This window comes from Marmota monax, unplaced genomic scaffold (genome assembly GCF_021218885.2).
Source record: "Marmota monax isolate L192 unplaced genomic scaffold, Marmota_monax_Labrador192_F-V1.1 WCK01_AAM20220418_F8-fsc00106, whole genome shotgun sequence".
Classification (NCBI taxonomy): Eukaryota; Metazoa; Chordata; class Mammalia; order Rodentia; family Sciuridae; genus Marmota; species Marmota monax.
Genome location: NW_026695218.1, coordinates 7,427,986 through 7,447,306, shown reverse-complemented (window position 1 = coordinate 7,447,306; position 19,321 = coordinate 7,427,986). Strand labels below are relative to the sequence as shown.

At 50.5% G+C, this 19,321-nt stretch overlaps 1 protein-coding gene across 3 annotated transcripts in view; it reads right to left on the bottom strand.

Annotated features, from left to right (window-relative positions):
* The window catches only part of Sfxn5 (sideroflexin 5), a 113,996-nt gene that overhangs the window by 44,140 nt on the left and 50,535 nt on the right, over window positions 1-19,321 (bottom strand). For 2 of the 3 annotated variants that reach the window (XM_046432375.2, XM_046432376.2), the window contains exons 7-10: window positions 12,981-13,034; window positions 11,915-11,971; window positions 9,895-9,960; window positions 43-133 (exon numbers count right to left, since the gene is read on the bottom strand). In XM_046432375.2, the coding sequence (XP_046288331.1) occupies window positions 43-133; window positions 9,895-9,960; window positions 11,915-11,971; window positions 12,981-13,034 (268 nt within the window). Of the gene's footprint in view, window positions 1-42; window positions 134-9,894; window positions 9,961-11,914; window positions 11,972-12,980; window positions 13,035-19,321 lie in introns of those variants that run through there. The other variant, XM_046432377.1, reaches the window with a different exon arrangement.

The following is a 19,321-nucleotide window of genomic DNA, read 5'->3' as shown; positions in this document are numbered from 1 at the left end:
AAGGGCAGCACTGCCCAGATCCATGCACTATGCAGCTCTTACCTACAGCAGGGAATGGTACAAATCTCTGCACAAGAAGGCGGGTGGCTGGGGTGAACTTGTTGGCTTTCTGAACCAGGACATTAAGGCCCACCTTGGAAAGAATAAAAAACAAAAAACAGAAAAAGTTGCAATGGCTTATGGGAAGAAAGGGCAGAACTGGAGGAAAAGCAGCTCTCCCTCAACCTGTGTGAGATAGTGCAGCCCCTCCAGTCCCCAGCACCCACATTCAGCCCTACGTGTCCAGTGCATGTCCATCAGATGCTACTTGAGTCTTCTGGTCTTTGACCTTTGCCAGGACTGGTTCCCATGCCTGAGATGTCCCCCAATACCCACTGCCACCAACTCAGACCATGCCTGTACTCTTGGTCCCACCTCTGAATTCTACCACCAGTGTCATTCACTAGCAGTAGAACTTTAGGCAGATAAGTTAAACTTTCTCTGCCTCAATTTCCTTGTGGTTAAAAGGAATAGAAATTTATACAACATCCCAGGGCTGTTATAAGGGTTTAAAGTATCAAGCATGAACTTGGTACATGAGATGCCTTAATAAATGCAGTTGTATAATAATAATATCACCTCTCCCAGGCAGCCCAAGTCTCCCTGCCCACATCACCAGTACCTCCCTCCTTGGGAATGTCTACCTCTCCTGGGTCTGATTCCCTAGCCTGGGGGTGAGAAACCACACCTTTTCCCTCTTTGTGTGCACAGGGTTTAGGGTTGTACCTGGTGGCACCCAGTTCATGTTCTGTAAGCTGATGATTAAGGAATAAGCGCATGAACCAACAGGCAAATGGAGGGAGAGCAGGGAGAGCACAGAAAAGATTGAGAGGGGCTTCCTGGAGAGGAAGGTGGGGAGAGGCTGGCAGAGCAGAACTTTCTGGAGGGGAAAAGCACAGGCATGGAGTGAGAAAAGATGTGAGGCATGTGGCCAGACCAGAAGACAGTGTGTGGAGGCCTCTGCTCCCCCACACTGAGGCCAGAGCCAGCCCATCTTGCTCTCAGATCTGCACACCTGCTGGCTCAGCAGGGCACTCTGCACCCTCAAGTATGGCTCTGGCTTTAGCATTTTGAGTGGCTGGGGAAGATGCAGAGCCTTGGGAAATCCTCAGGGCCACCAGTGCCTGCAGAAGTCAGGGCACAGTGGGGCAGGCGCCACCTGGCCTGGAATGCCAGTCTGCCAAGCCCTGGGCAGCCTAGGGCCCTGTGGAGCCAAAGTGCACCCAGCTCACCCAGCCTGGGCTATCGGGTGCCCAGCCTCTATCCTGTCTCATGCTCCTTGTCCTCCCTGCTGGCTTGAGGTAAGGCTGAGAGGGTTACCTTTTTAATTTTACTGGGCTCCACCGAATGTTCCAGGATAGACGCGGCTAGAGAAGGTTTCTTCCTCCATCAGGCCATTGCTAATGCCCCATGGGTCCTAGGCTTGTGCTTGGACACAGCAGGGCCAGGCTGGAGCACTGCCAGCCTACCCTGGCCCTGCTGCCCCGCCACACATGGCCTCACCAAGTTCAGGTCTCCCCAAAATAGCCTCTCTACCCTACGAAAAAGTGCAGATAGGAGAAACATGGAGGAGCCAGAGGACCCAAACAGGCATTAGTGATGAGGAGGAGATGGAGGAGAAAGGTGACTAGGTGACCGCCCATGTGCTACTCATACTCACACACATTCACACATAGTGTCTTAAGGAAAGCCCCACCACAGGCTTTTGGAGAGGCCGCATTGCCCCTTTTCACAGATAAGAGGCAGGGTCCAAAAGGTTAAGTAATTTTGCCAAGGACAGACAGCTATGATGAGACTGGTGAAGCTAGGATGGGCCACCCAGGGTCTAGTTGCAAAGCTTTGCTCTTATCTGCTACGCTATTTACTTTTCAATTATTCTCCAGGAGTGAAGCTATGATGTCCTATGCCATTTAAAACTGGCTGTTTGCATAGTAAGAGACCCCTGACCAAGGCCAGCTTGGGACTGGGATCTAGATCATTTCCAACACCCCTGCTTCCGCAGCTAGGAGTCAGAAGGCCTGGGTCCAAAACCCAGCACATTCACTTGGAGAGATAAGGAAGTGTAAGAGACAGGGAGCAGGAGCCATTTGGAAGTGAGCAAGGAGTCTTGGAATTTTCCAGACCCTTCCCCACAGGGCTGGGCAGGGCTGGAATATAGCAGGAGGGCAAGGAGGAAGAGAGGTCAGTACTTATGGCAAACACTCTGCCTTTTCTGGGGTGCCCTGAAGCTGTCCCCTCTCTGGCTGGTTGTTCTTCCCACTGGCTGGAACTGCCGCAGTCAGAAAAAGGTGACCTAGCCCATTTCTCCCACAAGCCCCGGTTCCAGGTGTCTTTGGGCCTTCCCTCCCCTGAGCTGTCAGAAGCTGGTCTTCTCTCTTCTCTGGCTTCCTGTCAACTGCATTGGCCTGGCCATCAAAGCTCGGAGAGACTGGATAGAGAAGGTTCCTTCCTCCCTCAGGCCATTGCTAATGCCCCAAGGGTCCCAGGCTGAGCTTGGCCACATGAGGAATCCTTGTGCAAATCTGTACCTTGTTTGTTTTCCCCTCTGCCCAAATGGAGCCCCTGTTTGGTTAATTTCTATTTTGTAGCTTATTTGGAGGCTGTTAAAACAGACCCTGGGGGACCCTCAGCAGTGATTGTTCCATATCTCATTATCTTTCCCGAACCTGATTATTAGCTCTGATTTTTCTGATCGCTAGCTGCTGTTCGTGATGAGTTGTGTGCCATTCATGCCAGCTGGTTCCCTTAAACAGGACCCACCATGCCAGGGAAAACGAGCTGGCATTCCGAGCCCCCAGCCACTTGGCTTTTTAATTTTAATGGGCTCCACCAAATGTTCCAGGCCAAAGGGCCCTGAAGAACCAGAACAGACGGGCTCCCAGCCCCCCGATTTGCAGCCCACCCTGGGTTCCTGCCCAGGCTGTTGCTGTCCGAGGTGCTGGAGCAGGAAGGCCTGGACTTGGGGCCAGGGGAGGAGTGAGGGTACGTTTAGCCACTCGCCACCTCTGTACTCACACCCTCCTTGTCCCTGTCCCTTCACTGGTGGGTGGGCAGGGTAACCACACTAAGTCCTACAGAACTCCCAGCTACGCACATGCTCAGGTCTCCTCCTCCCCACTGCGCTCGTCCCCAGCCTCTGCCTGGGGCTTTCGTGTGCTGGCCTGCTCTCAGACACATACACATGCCTCCTAAGTCTCGCCTGTCCACGTGGGGCCTGCTAGTTCTAAAGCTTCACTCTTCATCCTGAGCTATTTGCTTTCCAATTGTCCTTCCCAAGGAGAGATGCTTTGATGTTTGTGCTTTGATGATGTTTGTGAACCACCTAAGACCAGCCATTTGCATAGCAAGAGCAGATTCCCAGGAGATGGGGAAAGGGCACCAAGAGCCACAGGTGGGATGGGACCCCTTGATATACAGCCTTTAGTCTCATGAGATATGTGCCTGGTGGCTGTATCCCTCAATACTGACATCTTTCTAGGCCAAAAGGAGCCTCATTTCTGCCAGGCTGGTGAGGAGACCCTGGGTGGGGCTGGGCCATGGCTGCATCCCCGTCCCACCAGGCTGCATTCTCCTTCCCAGCCCACATGGGCACAGGATGAGGGATGCCTGTCCCCATGGGCCTCAGCATTCCATCTTCATGTCCCCAGGTGGAGGGTATGTAGCTCTGCCTCACCCATACCCTGTCTTCCTGGCCCATGACCAGCTCGGCTCCTCTGCCAGAAGCCTCAAGATCTTTCTGGACAGAAGCCTCTCAGGTCCACAACTAGCTCACTGCTGGGAGCCACCTGTGCCGTCACCTAAATATCCTGAATGCACTTCTTCTTTCTCTCTGTTCCCACTTAGCACTTGTCACCTGTCCCTATATGACTGCCCCGGCCTCCCTACCAGGCTCCCCACTTCCTCTGCTGTCCCTCTCTTTGGCTCTCCACAGCATCTGGGGTGGTCTTCTGAAAGTGGACATGGCCTTGCTTAAAGGCCTCCAGCCACCTGGCCATCTCCCTGCTCCTCCCATGAGCCAACCTCCACCCTGACCACTGTCCCTCTGTGCCTCCTCACTTTCAGCCTAAATGTCTGGCCTCCCCTTGGCTCAAGGTGTCCTTGATAGTTTTGCAAAGATCCCAAAACCTTTTCTTTCCTCGTACCTATCACAAGCTCTAAGTACCTATTTGTACATCTTAAAATTTTCTGAATCAAAATAACACATGTGTCTGATTTTTAAAATGGAAGAGCACAGAATTAATTTTTCCTGTGGACTCTTTAAAGTTCCATCTCTCCCAAAAGAACCTAGGTACCAGGCCACAGGGCTGTGTCTCTCCTGTTCCTCACTGAACTCCCAGTGCATGGTGATATGAGCTTACTAAATGCTTCTAGAACAAATGAAGTGAATGATTTCTGAGGCAGAGGGGGGAAAAATCGATAAAAGAGACTTGTCTTGGGAGCCACTGCTGTCCCTCTCGGCAAACACTGAGCACTGCTTGATCCCAGCCCCGGCACACTGGGTCTACAAGCCCCCTCCAGAATGTCATCTCACCCACCCTGACAGGAAGAGGGGGACCAGAGAGGCTAGACCACAAAGGCTTCAGAGAAAAGGGAAGCCTGATTGAGTCCTGAAGGGTGAGTAGGGAGCAGCTTGGCGGGAAAAGAGGGGGACTCTGCAGAGGTTCAGAGGCATGGAATGCCAGGTTGTCTACAGGGCACTTGGAGGAGCCTGCAGCTGGCTCTGTGACTCTATCAATTCTGCCAAGAGGCCCTGAAGAACACTGGAGGGGAAGGCATGCCTGGCAGGAAGGATGGCATAAGGTCAGAATTTAGGCCCACCCTTGGGTGGTGGGTAATAATAGATCCTAATGGTGGTGGATTTAGTGGGTCCTGCAGGGCGAGGGTTGGGGCCCTGCAAGCAACCACTGAAGTACCAAAAAATGCCACCAGAGGGCATGCTTTGTAGAATAAACTCAAGTGGACCAATGACCTTCCATGGAGGTCAGTTGTCCTCCAACCCCCAACTAGCTTGTGGCTCAGCAGTGGGCTCAACTGCAAAGTGACCGAGGTGGCTGGGACAGAGTTCTGCACAGGTTAAAGTGCCAGTAAGTGCATCTGTGGCTGAGCGGCTTGTTTGCTAGCAACAATGGCCAACCCTGACCACTGAACTGTCCCCAGGGACCAGTGTGCCACCTAGGGAGAAACCAATTACATCAGACCCTTTCATGTAGGAGGGGACAGCAACATGTCCTCCCCAGAATAGATGCAGGGCTGCTTTTCATGTCTGACTTGCCACTGCCAGCATCACCATCTGCAGGCTTCCAGAACACTTCAGATTCTGCTACAGGGTCCATGCAATAGTCCCTCAACCAAGAAGCTGCTCATAACAGAAGAAGCAAGATGATAACCTGGTCTAGGATGCACAGGTGTAGCCCTCCCACCTCCCTCAGACCCCAAGAAGGAGAGAAGGGTCTGGAGTCACCCTCTACTACAGAGTCAGCTAGATCCTGTATTGTAGAAAGGCAGGGAATGTTCCAGACTAAGAGCAAACACATGCAGCTGAATCAACTTTGGTCAGAAAACCCAGGAATCAAGTATGAAGATGGGCAGAAGACACAAAGAGTGTCTCAAAAAAATTTCCTCCAGTCCCCACTGCTCCCAGGGGGACCTGAGGAGGTACCTGCTACCCAGAGCCTGGTTATAGTTCCTCCAATCTGGAAGCTAAAACACTGCTTGGCTTTTCTCACCTTCTCATGTCACAGAAATGGCAGGAAGAAAAAGAGATCTCTGTGTCAGCAGAAGAGTGTGTGGGGAAGCCAGGGTAGGCTCTGCTGCTGACATCTCCTTGTGCCTCCACTTCCTCCTCTGTACAGTGGGGATGAACAATGATACAGTGCCTGGCACAGTGTTTGCACTCCTAAGTGTCAGCTATTGTGACTATTATTATGATCATTTGCCAGTATTAGGATCATGACCATCAAGGGGACCTGGAGTTGCCAGTAAGCAACTGGGAGGTATAGGGGTTCATGGGGATCCCAAGGCCCCTCCTTCCCTATACTCCAGTGTCTGGTAATTCAGGGAAATAGCCACCATGTCCTATGCAGAAAGGACACCCCAGGGCCCAGAGCCTTCAGGCATGGAGGTTAGCAATTCTTCAGCAGGGAAAGGGCTTTGCCAGCAAGACCTAGCTGAAAGACAAGGTTTCAAGGAGTGACCACGAAGCACCTCTCATCATCTGGCTCTACTGATAAGCCCTTGACCAGTCATGAGGGACCTCAGCCCTGAGCCTTTCTCCCCTGTTCCACGTCCACCCTCCCCCAGGACCTGCGTCCATGAGTGGTCTGTGTGGTCTCCTCACAACTTCTCCTCCAGCCCACTTCTGCCTGAGTCCCTGCAATGCCCAGGTCCCTGAGCGCAGGACAGGATTCCCGGTGTGGTCCTCCTACTTCCTGAGCCAGGCACTCACAGCACTTCTGGCCCTGGCCCCCTCCATGGCTCACCACCCCACACCTTCTCACATGGCTCTGAATGTGGCAGCCACTTGTTTTTGGATAGTGTTCCTTCTCCTGCCTGCTTCTACGTGTGCTCTGCCCTCTCTCTGCGACACCCAGCCCTGCCTTCCCCTGGCTTTCTCAGTCTATCCTGAGTGAGCCCCATGACTGAATTAGGCGCCCCTCCCTGGTCCCCTTGCACCCTGAGGCCTTCACCATGATTCTGACTACGTCAGGGTGAGCTCAAGTGTCCCCTCTTGGCATCCTGAAGGCCCCAGCTGCAGCCCAGTCTCTGTAATATTTCCAGCACAGAATAGGCCCTTGAAGGGAGTCAGTGAGTGGGTCCCATCTCCTCTCTCGCCCTTGAGGACAGCAAGGGCCATCCCATAATCATTCCGCACAAACTCCCAATGAAAACACAACGAGGACTGAGAGGCTTCCTTTGTTAAAAGACGGCAAACTGTTAGATTTCAAAAATAACTTAAGACGGAATTTCTTTTTTATTCTCAAGCAAGAAGCCAGACACTGCCAAATCTATTTAGGAGGTTCACTGCAGGCTCCTAACCCTGGTGGTCCTGGAACCAGCATGAGACTTCATTTGGGGGGCATGAAAACTGGGGATCCCTGATTCAAGGGGGATTGCTGGCCAAGCCTAGGGGTTCTTCTGAGAATGGGTGAGGGTCCATAGAGGAGGCTGGCCTCCACCTCAGCTCACCTTCGTCCCTGGGACCTGCTCTCAGCCTGTCAGCCCCCATCCAGGCGCCTGCATGTGGGGACTCGTTTTAATTAATGCCAGAGTGGGGCCAACCACTGGGGCCGTGACACTTGTTTGCAGGTCATCTCCCCCTAACAGGCTCACCCTGGGAGGGGATTTGTCACTAATTGAAGCAGAGATCAGTTAATGAGGCCGTGGGGCCTGGGGTTCCAGAGAACAAGGGAAAGGAAAATAAAATAAAGCCTCTTTCTTGGGAGGTTTTGTGATTTACACACACAAAAGAAAAGCAAGCAGGCTGCAGATTTTCCAAGTCAGAAACTCGGCTCCATCTGCCGAAGTTAGCCCCTCACTGTGTGAAGACATCAGGCGGAGGGACGACACCACCGCCAAAGCTCACGGATGGGAGAGGACAGGGACCTCCCGAGGCCAGCAATCAATCAGAGGCCTAATTAATAGGTATTTATGGAGCAGGGCTCTCTGTTCCCCTTGGGGGGTTGGAGACACCGTGCCTGTCCCTGGTTAACTTGTAATCCTGCTGGGGGACAAGACTCAGGCTGTGGAACAATGAGAGGACAGGGACCTGGGGCGTAATTGAGAGTGTGAGGAGAAGTTTCTAGGAGTTGGGCTGGGGGGACAGTGGTTCAGGTTGGACAGGGAAGCCTTCTCCAGGGGGCTCTAGGGCTAGGCAGAGAAGAAGAGGGAGGGGGTGTCCCTCAGAGCAGTATGAGGCCCTCATACCCCACCAGGTGAGTCCCCAGTTTCAGGGTCTAGAGGCCCGCAGTCCCTCGTACCTCTGCTGGGCCCAGTCTTTAAAACACCCACCAATCTGGGCTAGGTTGGGTCCTGGGAAGTGGGTGGGTTGGAATGACTGGTTGTCCTTTGGTGGGACAATGGGGATTAGGGACACAGAGAGTCCAGAGCTCTCAGAAGAAGGTAAATTCCTATTTCTGAGCTCCAGGCCTGCAGGGGGAGGAAGTCCCACCAGGACAATGATCCCCATGGCTCAAGCCCTTCCCCTCAGGGCAACTCAATGTCCTTTCCTGAGAGACCTCCTCCCTGCCCCCGACCTGTACATCTCCTAGAAGAGAAGGGGGTTTTCAAGTGCTGAGCTAGGCAGGCCATCAGCTCCTTTCACCCTAAGGAGCCAAGAAGTGACAAAGGGGAGAACGAGGCCTTTCCCTATCTTGGGACAACCTCAGCCCAGCAAGCCCCAGAATCAAGAACCTCCACTCTGACTCCTAGATGAAGTCCCATGCCGGGTGGCAGGCAAGCGTTGGCCTTCTCCTGGAGACCCATCTAAATATGTTAGGCAACATGTGGCTTCTCGCTGGCAGTAAGACATAAAGACTTAGGGAAGGAGAGAGATCCTGGGCATGAGATGGGATGCCCCACTTAACAGCCATTTGGAGATGAGTTGGTTTACGTGGGAGTAAAACAAATGAGGCCATTTCAGGACAGCCCCAGATCTCTACTTCAGAAGCACAGTGAAAGTATGGTGTCGGATACAAAGGGTCATTCCAGAGTCGTGAACACCGATGGTGTTTATTTAAGGATCCAGGGAAGATAAGGAAAGGGAGGTTTTACTGAAAAATTATTGTATTTGAATTCTTCCATTATATGTGGATTTGCCTTTATTAGCATTTTCTAATTATTTTTTTTTCTTTCCAGTTATGTATTTATTATGAAATGAAAGTAATGACAAAGTTGTGAAGGGACACTTTACCCTCTGGAGTTAGCTATAGGAGGCCACCCCAATGGAATTAGGAGAGTACCAGATAGTGGCACAGGGGTGGTGTCAAGGGTGGGACAAGGGTGGGCAAGGTCCTGGGAGCCTTGTCTAAGGTCCCGAGCCTCCACTCTGGCTTGGTCCAGGCCCCTTGCCGTGTTGCCTCCCCCTCTGTCCTCCTCTGGGAACAGGGACCCCTCATCCATTGACACAAATCTACAAACTTCATAATAAGTAGCTGCTCTATTCTTAAAATCCTGTGAAGATTCAAAGTGAGGCCGGACAAGGAGGCACATGCCTGTAATCCCAGTGGCTCGGGAGGCTGAGACAGGAGGATCACAAGTTCAAAGGCAGCCTTAGCAAAAGTGAGGCACTAAGCAACTCAGTGAGACCCTGTCTCTAAATAAAATACAAAATAGGGATGGGGATGTGGCTCAGTGGCTGAGTGCCCTGAGTTCAATTCCCCGCCCCCCCAAAAAAAATTCAAAGTGAGCCTAATGCCACTGTCTTGAGGCATTCAGGATAAGTTAGACCTGTGACCACACAACCAAGGCAACAGAGAGGGAATGACAGTACCCCAGGAGCTCAAGTAAAAAGCAGAGAGGAGCTGGTTGATGGGCCAATCTTGCATAAGCAGTGTGAAGACCACCTGCTCCAGGAAGAGTGTGGTATGGGCTCCTCTAAGGACAGATGTCCTGTCCTCACCATCCATGTGATCCCCCCCTCCCCTCCCCTCCCTTCCCCTCCCCTCTCCTCTCCTCTCCAAACCATGGAGCACTAGCATGTACACTCTCACTATGGGACACTTCTCTGCCTAGAGAGCCTCCCTCACTGCTCCCCTCCCAGACCCTGACCCCACACCATGGCCTACCCTGGCCCTCAGACAAGGTCCACCCACTCAAAGAAGCAGCAGAACTAAAGGGCAGGGTCAGGGCATTACTCACAGCAATGGAGACAGCGCTGATGACAGCTCCCAGGTAGCCCTGGATGAACTTGGATGCCGGTGAGGGCTGGAAGACAAAGGTAGAATTGCAGACCCACTGTATGCCCAAAGCTCCATGTTCCACCCTTGCCAACAGCCCCAGCCAGCAAGAAACAAGCCAGTCCACCAGCCTGGAAGGTCTGGCAAGGAGGAAGAGGTCCCCCAGGGGAAGCCACAGGGACCCTGGACTCTCTCAACTTGGATCCAAATATTGGAATACAAGGAAGCAATATCCAGGAAGGTGCTGAAAGGCCTGTTTCACTCCTGCCTTCTTCTACAAAGATTCCAGGCAGACATTGCTGGCTAGAGGTGCAGGACAGCAAGGGCCAAAACGAGTCATTTATGATGGGGTGAACAGTCTCCAGGTGAGGAAAGCTAAGTGTCAAGAGGGGCGCCTAGAGCACTGTCCATCATCCACGGCCACCCACTATAGTCTAGCCAGCTCACCAGGGAGAAACTGGAATTCATGTCCACACAGGACAGTTCCCAATACATCCATTAAAAAACAGAGCCCAGCTAGATGAAGTGGCACATGCCTGTAATCCCAGCATCTTGGGAGGCTGAGGCAGAAGGATCACGAGTTCAAAGCCAGACTCAGCAAAGGCGAGGCACTAAGCAACTCAGTGAGACCCTGTCTCTAAATAAAATACAAAATAGGGCTGGGAATCAGGCTTGGTGGTTGAGTGCCCCTGAGTTCAATACCTGGTACAAAAAAAAAAAAAAAAACAGAGCCCAAGTTCCAACATAGAAAATTAAGAAAAAGCTAGGGGCTGGTCATGTCCTGCTCTACAATTGCTGTTGTGGAAGATGCTTGGTTTAAGGCAAACAGAAGCCATCCAAAGGGCGACATGCATGGTGAAGCCTGTAAGAGACTGGATTTGAGGTTTAGATATGCGGGAGGTAGCTTCCTGAGTCTCAGGACCCCCCCACCCCAGGTTCCTACTGCCCAGGACAACTTCTAACTCCTGTACCCAACTCTCCTCCAAGGTTAAAAAATGCCAAGACCCTCCCCTATCCAAACTGACAGTGCTCCCCCCGCCCACCGAGGACCTAGATTCTTCCTCTCCTCCCTTTGCCTTTGGATTGAAATGTTGAATTGACAGAAGGGTGGTGGCCTTGCCAGGAAAGCAAGACTCGGCAGCCCTCTGGGACACTAAGAGGGTGATTGGGCCTCCACATGGCTTGTTGAAGGAGTGCAGGGGACTTTGGAGAGGAGGTACCAGTGTTCTTAAACCCCCAACCTCAAGAGCAGTCCCTTGATTTTTGTGGCCAACAGTCTAGGGACCAGGGTCACTGAGAAAATTTCCAGAGAAGCTTGGAGGAAGCCATAGGGGAATTTGGTCCCCAAGGGGCTGATGCCAATCAGGATCTAGTATCTGAGCAAGAGATGCACAAGAACGTGGGCTGGGGCTGGGGCTCAGGGGTAGAGCACTTGCCTGGCACAGGTGAGGCACTGGGTTCGAGCCCCAGTACCACATATAAATAAATAAAGTATTGTGTCTATCTACAACTAAAAATATTTTAAAAAGAAAGAGAGAGAGATGGGCAAGAGGAATTCTGAAGCCAGCAGAATTGATCCCTTGCATAAAGAAATGAAATTGATCAAATTATGTCATGTGGGTGTACAAATATGTCACAATGGATCCCAATATTATGTATAATCATGACGTATCAATAAAAAATTTTAAAAAGGAAAAAATAATCAATTCCTTGCTCATTCCCCATCCTACTCCCCTTTCACAGGCCACCTTCCTTCATGCACAGTCCCCCTTGCCCCCCCGCAGGTCCTGCCTGGAGACTCCCACGGGCCCTGTATAAGCAAGGTCTGAGTGCACCACCCCTGCTTGCAGAGCTGGCAGCTTAAATAGGGTGTCTCCAGGAAGACAATGCTTTATACCAATGATGGCAGCATGTGACACTGTAAGGAGGACCATTGGGTCACCCTCGCTGAACCCACCACTGAGCTGAGGGCAGTGACTCACCTTGGTAGCATTGCGGTTTGCATAGTTGACACAAGCATTGTGGCTCTGGTTCAACCACTGAAAGGCAACAGGGAAAGAAGTCAGGGAAGGCACTGTCATCTTCCTGGAAGCCAGGCCTGGGCCTCTGGAGGCCACACCTCCCCAGAAAGACACAAGATGCTGTCTCCGGCTCACAGGTATTTCCCTCAGTCCCCCTGGTTAGTATAACACATTGTCCTGGTTTGCCTGGAGCTGTACTGGTTCTCATATCAAAGTCCTGGGTCTCAGAAAACCCTTCCATTTCTGGAAAATCAGGATGCGGTCTTGTCCACCCCAGTACAGAGACTGTCCCCTCTCCTAAAATTCTGGCATTCACTCCCCCAAAGGGCCCTACTGCCTTTGCCATATTATCCTTATTATAATATTTGCTGGACAGAAGGTGGAATGATTGACAGCTTGCACCTTTCAAAAATCTCCTAGCCCAGTGCTCTGTACCAGCTCCAGCACCCAGGTCAGAGGTCCCCAGCAGTCTTTTTCAGGGAAGATTCTCTGACATTTCCTCTCAGGAGTCAGACAGCTTTTCCTTCCTGGGAAGGTTTTCCCCTGCCCAGACACACACAGACATCCTCAGCTGTTTTCCGGGAACTGCAACACACTGTCTCCAAGGGCAGAAACCAGGCTCTGTGATGCACTTCACCTCCTCAGGGTGGCGCAACCTTGCCCTACAGATTTGGGGGAGATGGATGTCAAAATGAAGCTGTAGGCCTCAGATCGATGACCATGGGACGAGCAGCCAAGGAGTAGCCACCCACAAGCCATTGTGGTCCAAGTACAGGCCCCCAGCCCCCTCTTCACCTCTGTTCAAAGGCTAGAGTGACACATAATGGTCAGAGTCCTGCTGACTCCTGACAGGGGGCCTGCTCAGCTGGGCCAAAGTCTCAGGTTTTCCTCCAGTGGTTTCTGGGCTGGGGGAGTGGGATTGGCTGACTCTACCCCAGGGGCTTAGGAGAGCCCAGAGAAGGGAATTCCTGACCAGTGCTTGTCTGGGCTCTTCCTTCAGGAGCATGCTGTTTGCAGAGCCTCTTACCTGCCAGAAGACAGTGGATGCCAGTGTTTGGTTGGGTAAGAGAAGACCCACCACCTGTGAGGAAGAGAGGGGAAAGGCTGAAGAAGGCAAAAGAAACCCCTCACACCTTTTGCAAAAAAAAAAAACTATACAGCCAAGGGCAGGGGCTCATGCCTGTAATCCTTGGGCGGCTGAGGTAGCAGGATTGCAAGTTCAAAGCCAGCCAAGGCAACTTCGTGAGACTGTCTCAAAATAAAAAATAAAAAGGGCTGGTGAGCCGGGCATGGTGGTGCATGCCTGTAATCCCAGCAGATCAGGAGGTTGAGGCAGGAGGATCATGAGTTCAAAGCCAGCCTCACAAAAGCAAGGTGCTAAGCAACTCAGAGAGTTGTCTCTAAATAAAATATAAAATAGGGCTGGGGATGTGGCTCAGGGGTCGACTGTCTCTGAGTTCAGTCCCCCCCCAAAAAAGACTGGTGATGCAGCTCATCTGTAGAGCACCCCTGGGCTCAATCCTCAGTATGACACATGCACATACACACACACACACAAAAAAAAAAAAAAAAACAGAAGAAAGAAAAGAACTACACAGCCACAAACAAGAGTGAGCTACACCTGTACAAACTGATGTGGTTTGATGTGTTCATATAAACAAATGCCCACAGAGGGCTGGTAAAAGATGAAAAAAATCAAGTAGCAGAATTATGTTATAGCATAATCCGATTTATGTAAAGAAAACCTTCTCAGTTATAAACACATACACACAAATATCCCCAAGCATGAAAAAATTATAGCACAGCATAACCATTAATTGTGGGTTTCTCTAGAAGTCTGGTTACAGGCTACTTAATTAATTTACTTATTTATTAGTACTGGATTGAATCCAGGGCTTTGCACATGCTAGACAAAGGTTCCACCACTGAGCTACCCCCCCAGCCCTTTTATTACTTCATTAATTTATTTTTAAAAATTTTTGCAGTATTGGGGATTGAACCCAGGAATACTTTACCATTGAGTTATATGACCAGTCCTTTTTTATCTTTTATTTTGAGACAGGCTCTCGCTAAGTTGCTGAGGCTGACCTTGAACTTGCGATTCTCCTGCTTCAGCCTCCCAAGTGGTTGAGATTACAGGTGTGCACCACCACCAGTGTTCAGCTTTGTGTTCTTTTTAACAATGGAGGTGCATTATTAATGAAGGGATGGAGGCCAATAAAAACAAGCAAACAAAAGGAACATATTCACAGACATTCAGGTAAACTGAACTCCTTCATGCCCTAGTCACCCCATAAAATTTTTGTGATGATTAAATAAGAATCATTTCAAAAGCCTCAAGTGATTTATAAATAGAATTTTTTTTTTGGGGGGGGGTACTGGGGATTGAACTCACAGATGTTTTACCAGTGAGCTATATCCCCAGCCTTTTCTTTAAAAATATTTTTTTTTTGAGATAGGATCTTGCTAAGTTGCCCAACTTGCAATCTCCCTACCTCAGCCTCCCAAGTCACTGGAGTTACAGACATGTGTCACCACACTGGGCTTATAAGTGGAATTTGAGGGAATTTTTTTTTTATCTCTGAATCTCCATGAACCAAAAACTTATACTATGTTTAACCTACTGACTCTTAGATATCTAACAAATGGTTGTTGAGTGAATGAATGATGGAATGTATGAATGAATGAATGAATAACACATATACAAGGCTAAGCATGTTTACCAGGTTTACATAGGTGTGGATCCATTATACCCAAGCCCAGACAGTAGCTCAGACCTAGACTCACTGGCTAATTCTTTTGATTTATGTCAAGATGAACTGTTTGATCTTGACATTGGCCATGCCTTGGACTTCAGGATCCACGTGTAATCCTCAACATCACCTTTTGAATGTTTGTGTGCAAAATAACATTTACCAAGTATTGCTGCATATGGGAGAAATATGCACAACCATCCACATATTGACTTATTTATTATTCCTGTAGATAAAATGGCGCTTTGGCAAGAATTTCTGTAAGGAACAAGTATAAACATTCAATACTATGCAGTAAATCAAATTCTAGACATCCTCAGCAGCATTAGTAAATCATGTTTTAAACATTAAAATGTTTTAAAACAGTGAACACACACACATTTATATTTATTGGCCCATATCAGTTTGAATAAAATTATATAATGTAAAGCCATTACATAGCTCCAATGAGGAGTTATGAGATTTTTCTCCCAGAATAAGACCTGTATTTGAATCTTCATTTCAGAGGCAACTTAGGAACCTGGACTGAAAGTCAGGGGACCTTAAGTTCCAGGCTCAGGTCCATCCCTGGGGTCTCTAATAGATGACAGATGACAGTTCCCTTTGGGGTTTGAGTTTCTACCTATAAAGTGCAGGATAAAGGGTCTACCTCCATTTAAAATTCTACCCTCATGTTCCAAGTGGTAGGTATGATGTCAATAGAGATAGCCCTAATGTTTGGGATGGGATCTTGTAGGCTGAGGAGTCTCCGGGGGGACCTAGGCCTCCTCCTGGCCAGGTCTCAGTAGGAAGCCAGAATACAGAGAGGAAACGGAGCCTGGCGGGGGTGGAGACGAGTGTGCATATAGATGTACACACGTACATGTCTAACTGCCTCCAAAGGCCTGGGGAAATTCACGCTGCCCACCGTTTAGAGCGCAGTTTATTATTTATTCCCCTTCAATCTGTAGTCTATACAACATGATGTGTTATGGACGACATGCTCTTCTCCCCTGGGGTTCCTCACTGTACCCCTGACCTGTGCTGAGGCCATGGGGAATGTCATAAGATTCAGCCTCATGGAACACACTGCACTTACCCAACAATGATCCAGAACACCCCTAGTTACATCACAAGGACCCCTTTATGAATTACCCTGAGAGAAATTCTGTTCTTAAAAGTCAGAAATTATACTTCTGAGCAACTGGTTTGCATGCGTCTTGCTGACCTTGGCCATTTTACTGCATCTTTCTTTGTACTGATGGTCAAGAATTTGAGGGAGGGTCTCTGTGACCACATCTGCCAAGGGTAAACTCATGCTGCAAGTTCTGAGCCCAGAAGTCATCCCTGGCTTCCTCTTATCTTCCCCTCCCTAACTTTCCTTGTATCTTTTTCATCTTGTTTAATCACGTGGCATGCATATTTAAAAGTGATAAAAAGTCTTGTCCAGAACAACCCAGAGCCCCAAACCAAATTAGTACATAGGCTATATAACACACAGGCAGACTCACACACACACACGTTGACAAATGAGCATTCTACCTTGTTGAACAGCCCCCACTCCTGTCCTAACAGGGCCTGGTGGCTTTGCTGGCAGCTCTGTTAAATCTCCTCATGCTGTCTTAGAAATGGATTAATTTTTGTCGAGCATTTCCCTGGATGCCACTTACCATAATCCTCATAGTAACTCTGGGGAGCAACCCAAATAGATTATCTCCCATATTTTGCAAATTGGAAAACTGAGGCTTGGAGAAATTCAGTGATCTGCCCAAGACTTTACAGCAAACCAGAGAGAGAGTCGGCTCTCTGGAACCGTGGTTTGGCCACCATGACTCTCTAGTTTTAGGGGTGCTCCTTCTCCAGCTTATCCCCCAGAGCACAAAGGGAGAAGGGATTCAGTCACCTCTCCAGCCCATCTACAAAGAACTGTCTCTGTGTCACGTTCCAGGCTGCTCCCAGTGGGGAGAGCTGGAGCAGAGAAATAGATGGTCCCTGATCGCCACAAACACAGGGACCAAACATGGCAGTGTGCAAGAATGGCCTTTGTAGCATCTAGGCAGGAAAATGGCAGCCTGGTTGGAAGTATGTGGGGTGTGCACAAAGCTAATGCCCACACGGGAGTTTGGGTCGTCAGTGTGTCCTGGCTATGTGATCAAGGAAGAGGTAGAACTGAGATGAGGTATGAGTGAATGGGTGTGTGTGTGTGTGAGAGAGAGAGAGAGAGAGAGAGACAGACAGACAGACAGACAGACAGACAGACAGACAGGAGCAGGGACAGCCCAGTGACTGGTCTGAGGAGGGTAATCAGCAGGAGGCAGCTGGAGAAGATAAGGCAGAGAACGCCAAACCATGTTGGCCAAATGGACTCTGGGAGCCATTTGAGGCCAAGGCAGGGGAGCAGGGTTCCTGCCCTCCGGGTCCTTACAGCCAGGCTGGGGGACCAGCAGCGTTCAACGCCAGCTCCATTCCCTATTAGGCAAAACGCAGCACCATCTGCACAATCCCAGGAGCAAGAGCAGATATTTTATAACTTCCTTTTTTCTTTTTAAGTCTACATTAAAAATAAATGTTCCCTTCAGCTCTCAGATGTATATCTCTGGTGCAACCTGCCCACATTCCCTCCCGCTGCCCTTTCCAGAACATGGCAGGGGAAAGGAAGAAAGAGATGGATAGAGAGAGGGAGCCAGTCCACCCGGCTCCAATGCCAGTGGATCGCACCTCTTCCAAGAGGGAAACGCTGCAGGCGTGGCCGCGCAGACGGTGGAGAGAGCCCAGAATGCGCCGGTACCAAGGAAAGTGGAAGGAGAGCGAAACAGGAGCCAGCAGCTAGGATTGCTACCCAGCCTCCACCCTATCTTGCTGCAGGACCTTGGCCAAATCGCACATCCTATCTTTGCTCCCATTTATAGTTCATACCATGGCTGGAGTCCCCTCTGCCGCTCCAGTCCCCTGGCGGCTGTCTTCTCTGCACATCTGTCTGTATTCTTGCTGTCCCCTTCCCCTCGGGTGCATCCACAGCTGAGGACCCTAGTAGTTAACATTCAGCTTCTGATCATCTGATGCTAATGCTAATACTGACCACATGTAGGTGACTTGAGCTCTCTTTGTGCCTCTGTTTCTTCATCTGTTAAATGTGGGGCACCCCTGGCACCTCTCTGGGTGGTCAGGAGAGGAAGGACAGCATGGGAAGAATGTGGCTCAGGGTCTGGCACACAGCTCCTGCTCCTGCAGGCCAGCTGTTAGTGTCATTCCCCTCCCACCTCTAGTTCTTTTCCAGCTTCTGATGGTCCCTTCTTTCTCTGAATCCCACAACTTGCATTACACAGTTGAACATCACCTTTGAACACTAGTCTAAGCCCTCAAAGAATAGGGAGCTCCTCAAGGTACAATCAGGGATGATGTCCCCCAAAGCACATGGCCCAGGACAGGACCCACACTCCAGGGTGGGAGAACACTAACTTCATTTGCCTTTGGGGAGGTGGTTTAATGAAGTTGGTGCTGATCCATCCCCACTCCCTGCATCTTAGCCCTCGCCACGGCACCCTAGCGGGAAGACTGTACTCCATGCTGGTGGCTCTGCTTGGCCATCTGACCTGCTTGGCCAGGGGTATGTGGGAGGAAGGTGCAGTGTGCCAGTTCTGATGTCCTCCTGTGCACCCAACGCTGCACTAGGAGATGTCCCTGACTGGTCTTCTGGTGCGGGGAGGCTGGGACAGACAGAGCAGAGGCTAGCCAGGCCTGCTGATTCCAGCTGACCCACGGGACAGAGCCGGCTGACCCTGGACAACTGCAGGTCCCCTGCAATGCTTACAAACATTCCTGCAGTGCTTGGGTACTTGTTACACAGTGCCACGGCAGCAACTGCTAACTGACAGAGGGGTACCCAGAGGGGTACCGCATACAGAGTGAATCTGCTGTCCATGGTCCCAAATTTTGCACCATGATGAATATACCTTGAATTGTCTCACCAGTGCTGTTGGTTCCTAAGTGTCCTTGCTTATCACCCCACCCACCAGGGGCCGTCAGCTCACCTCTGGGGCTGTCCTGGGCCAGCGTGTGCTAGACCCTAGTTTCAGGACAAAGTAAGGAAGGGGACTAATGGTCCCATGTAGAAAGGGACCTACAAGAAAACCACAGCTTCCTTGCAGGTCTCCTCCTTCCGAGCGTCTGAACCACAGCAGACAGATGAGGCCTCAGTCTGGGAGAGCGGCCATCTGTTTGGTCAGGAGTGGGACATGAGCAGCTAAAGACAAGGAGAGGGGCAGCAAGGCCACTGGTCAGCACTCTGTGCACCAAGACAGCTGGTCTCAGAGAGAACCGAGCAGCCCCCTACCCCCTTGGCCACCCCCCCGGAAACTGACTCAAGTAATAGAAAGATTTTTAAAGTGTGGGAAATCTGGAGAGGAAATAGGATGTGCGTGAAAACAACTGGGTAGTAAAATTCACACCAGGGGAAGACGGCGGGGACAGAACGATCTTGCCCCCGGTGAAAATGGCAGTAATAACCGTCCCTCTCCCCTCCACCAATCCCCATTTGGCTCATCCATCCAGGAAATCACCCACCCACCCAAGAGGAGGTAAGATCCCTGAGTATGCCTCAGTCCTTTTCTGTCTTCCTCAAGAGCTTCAGAGGGGT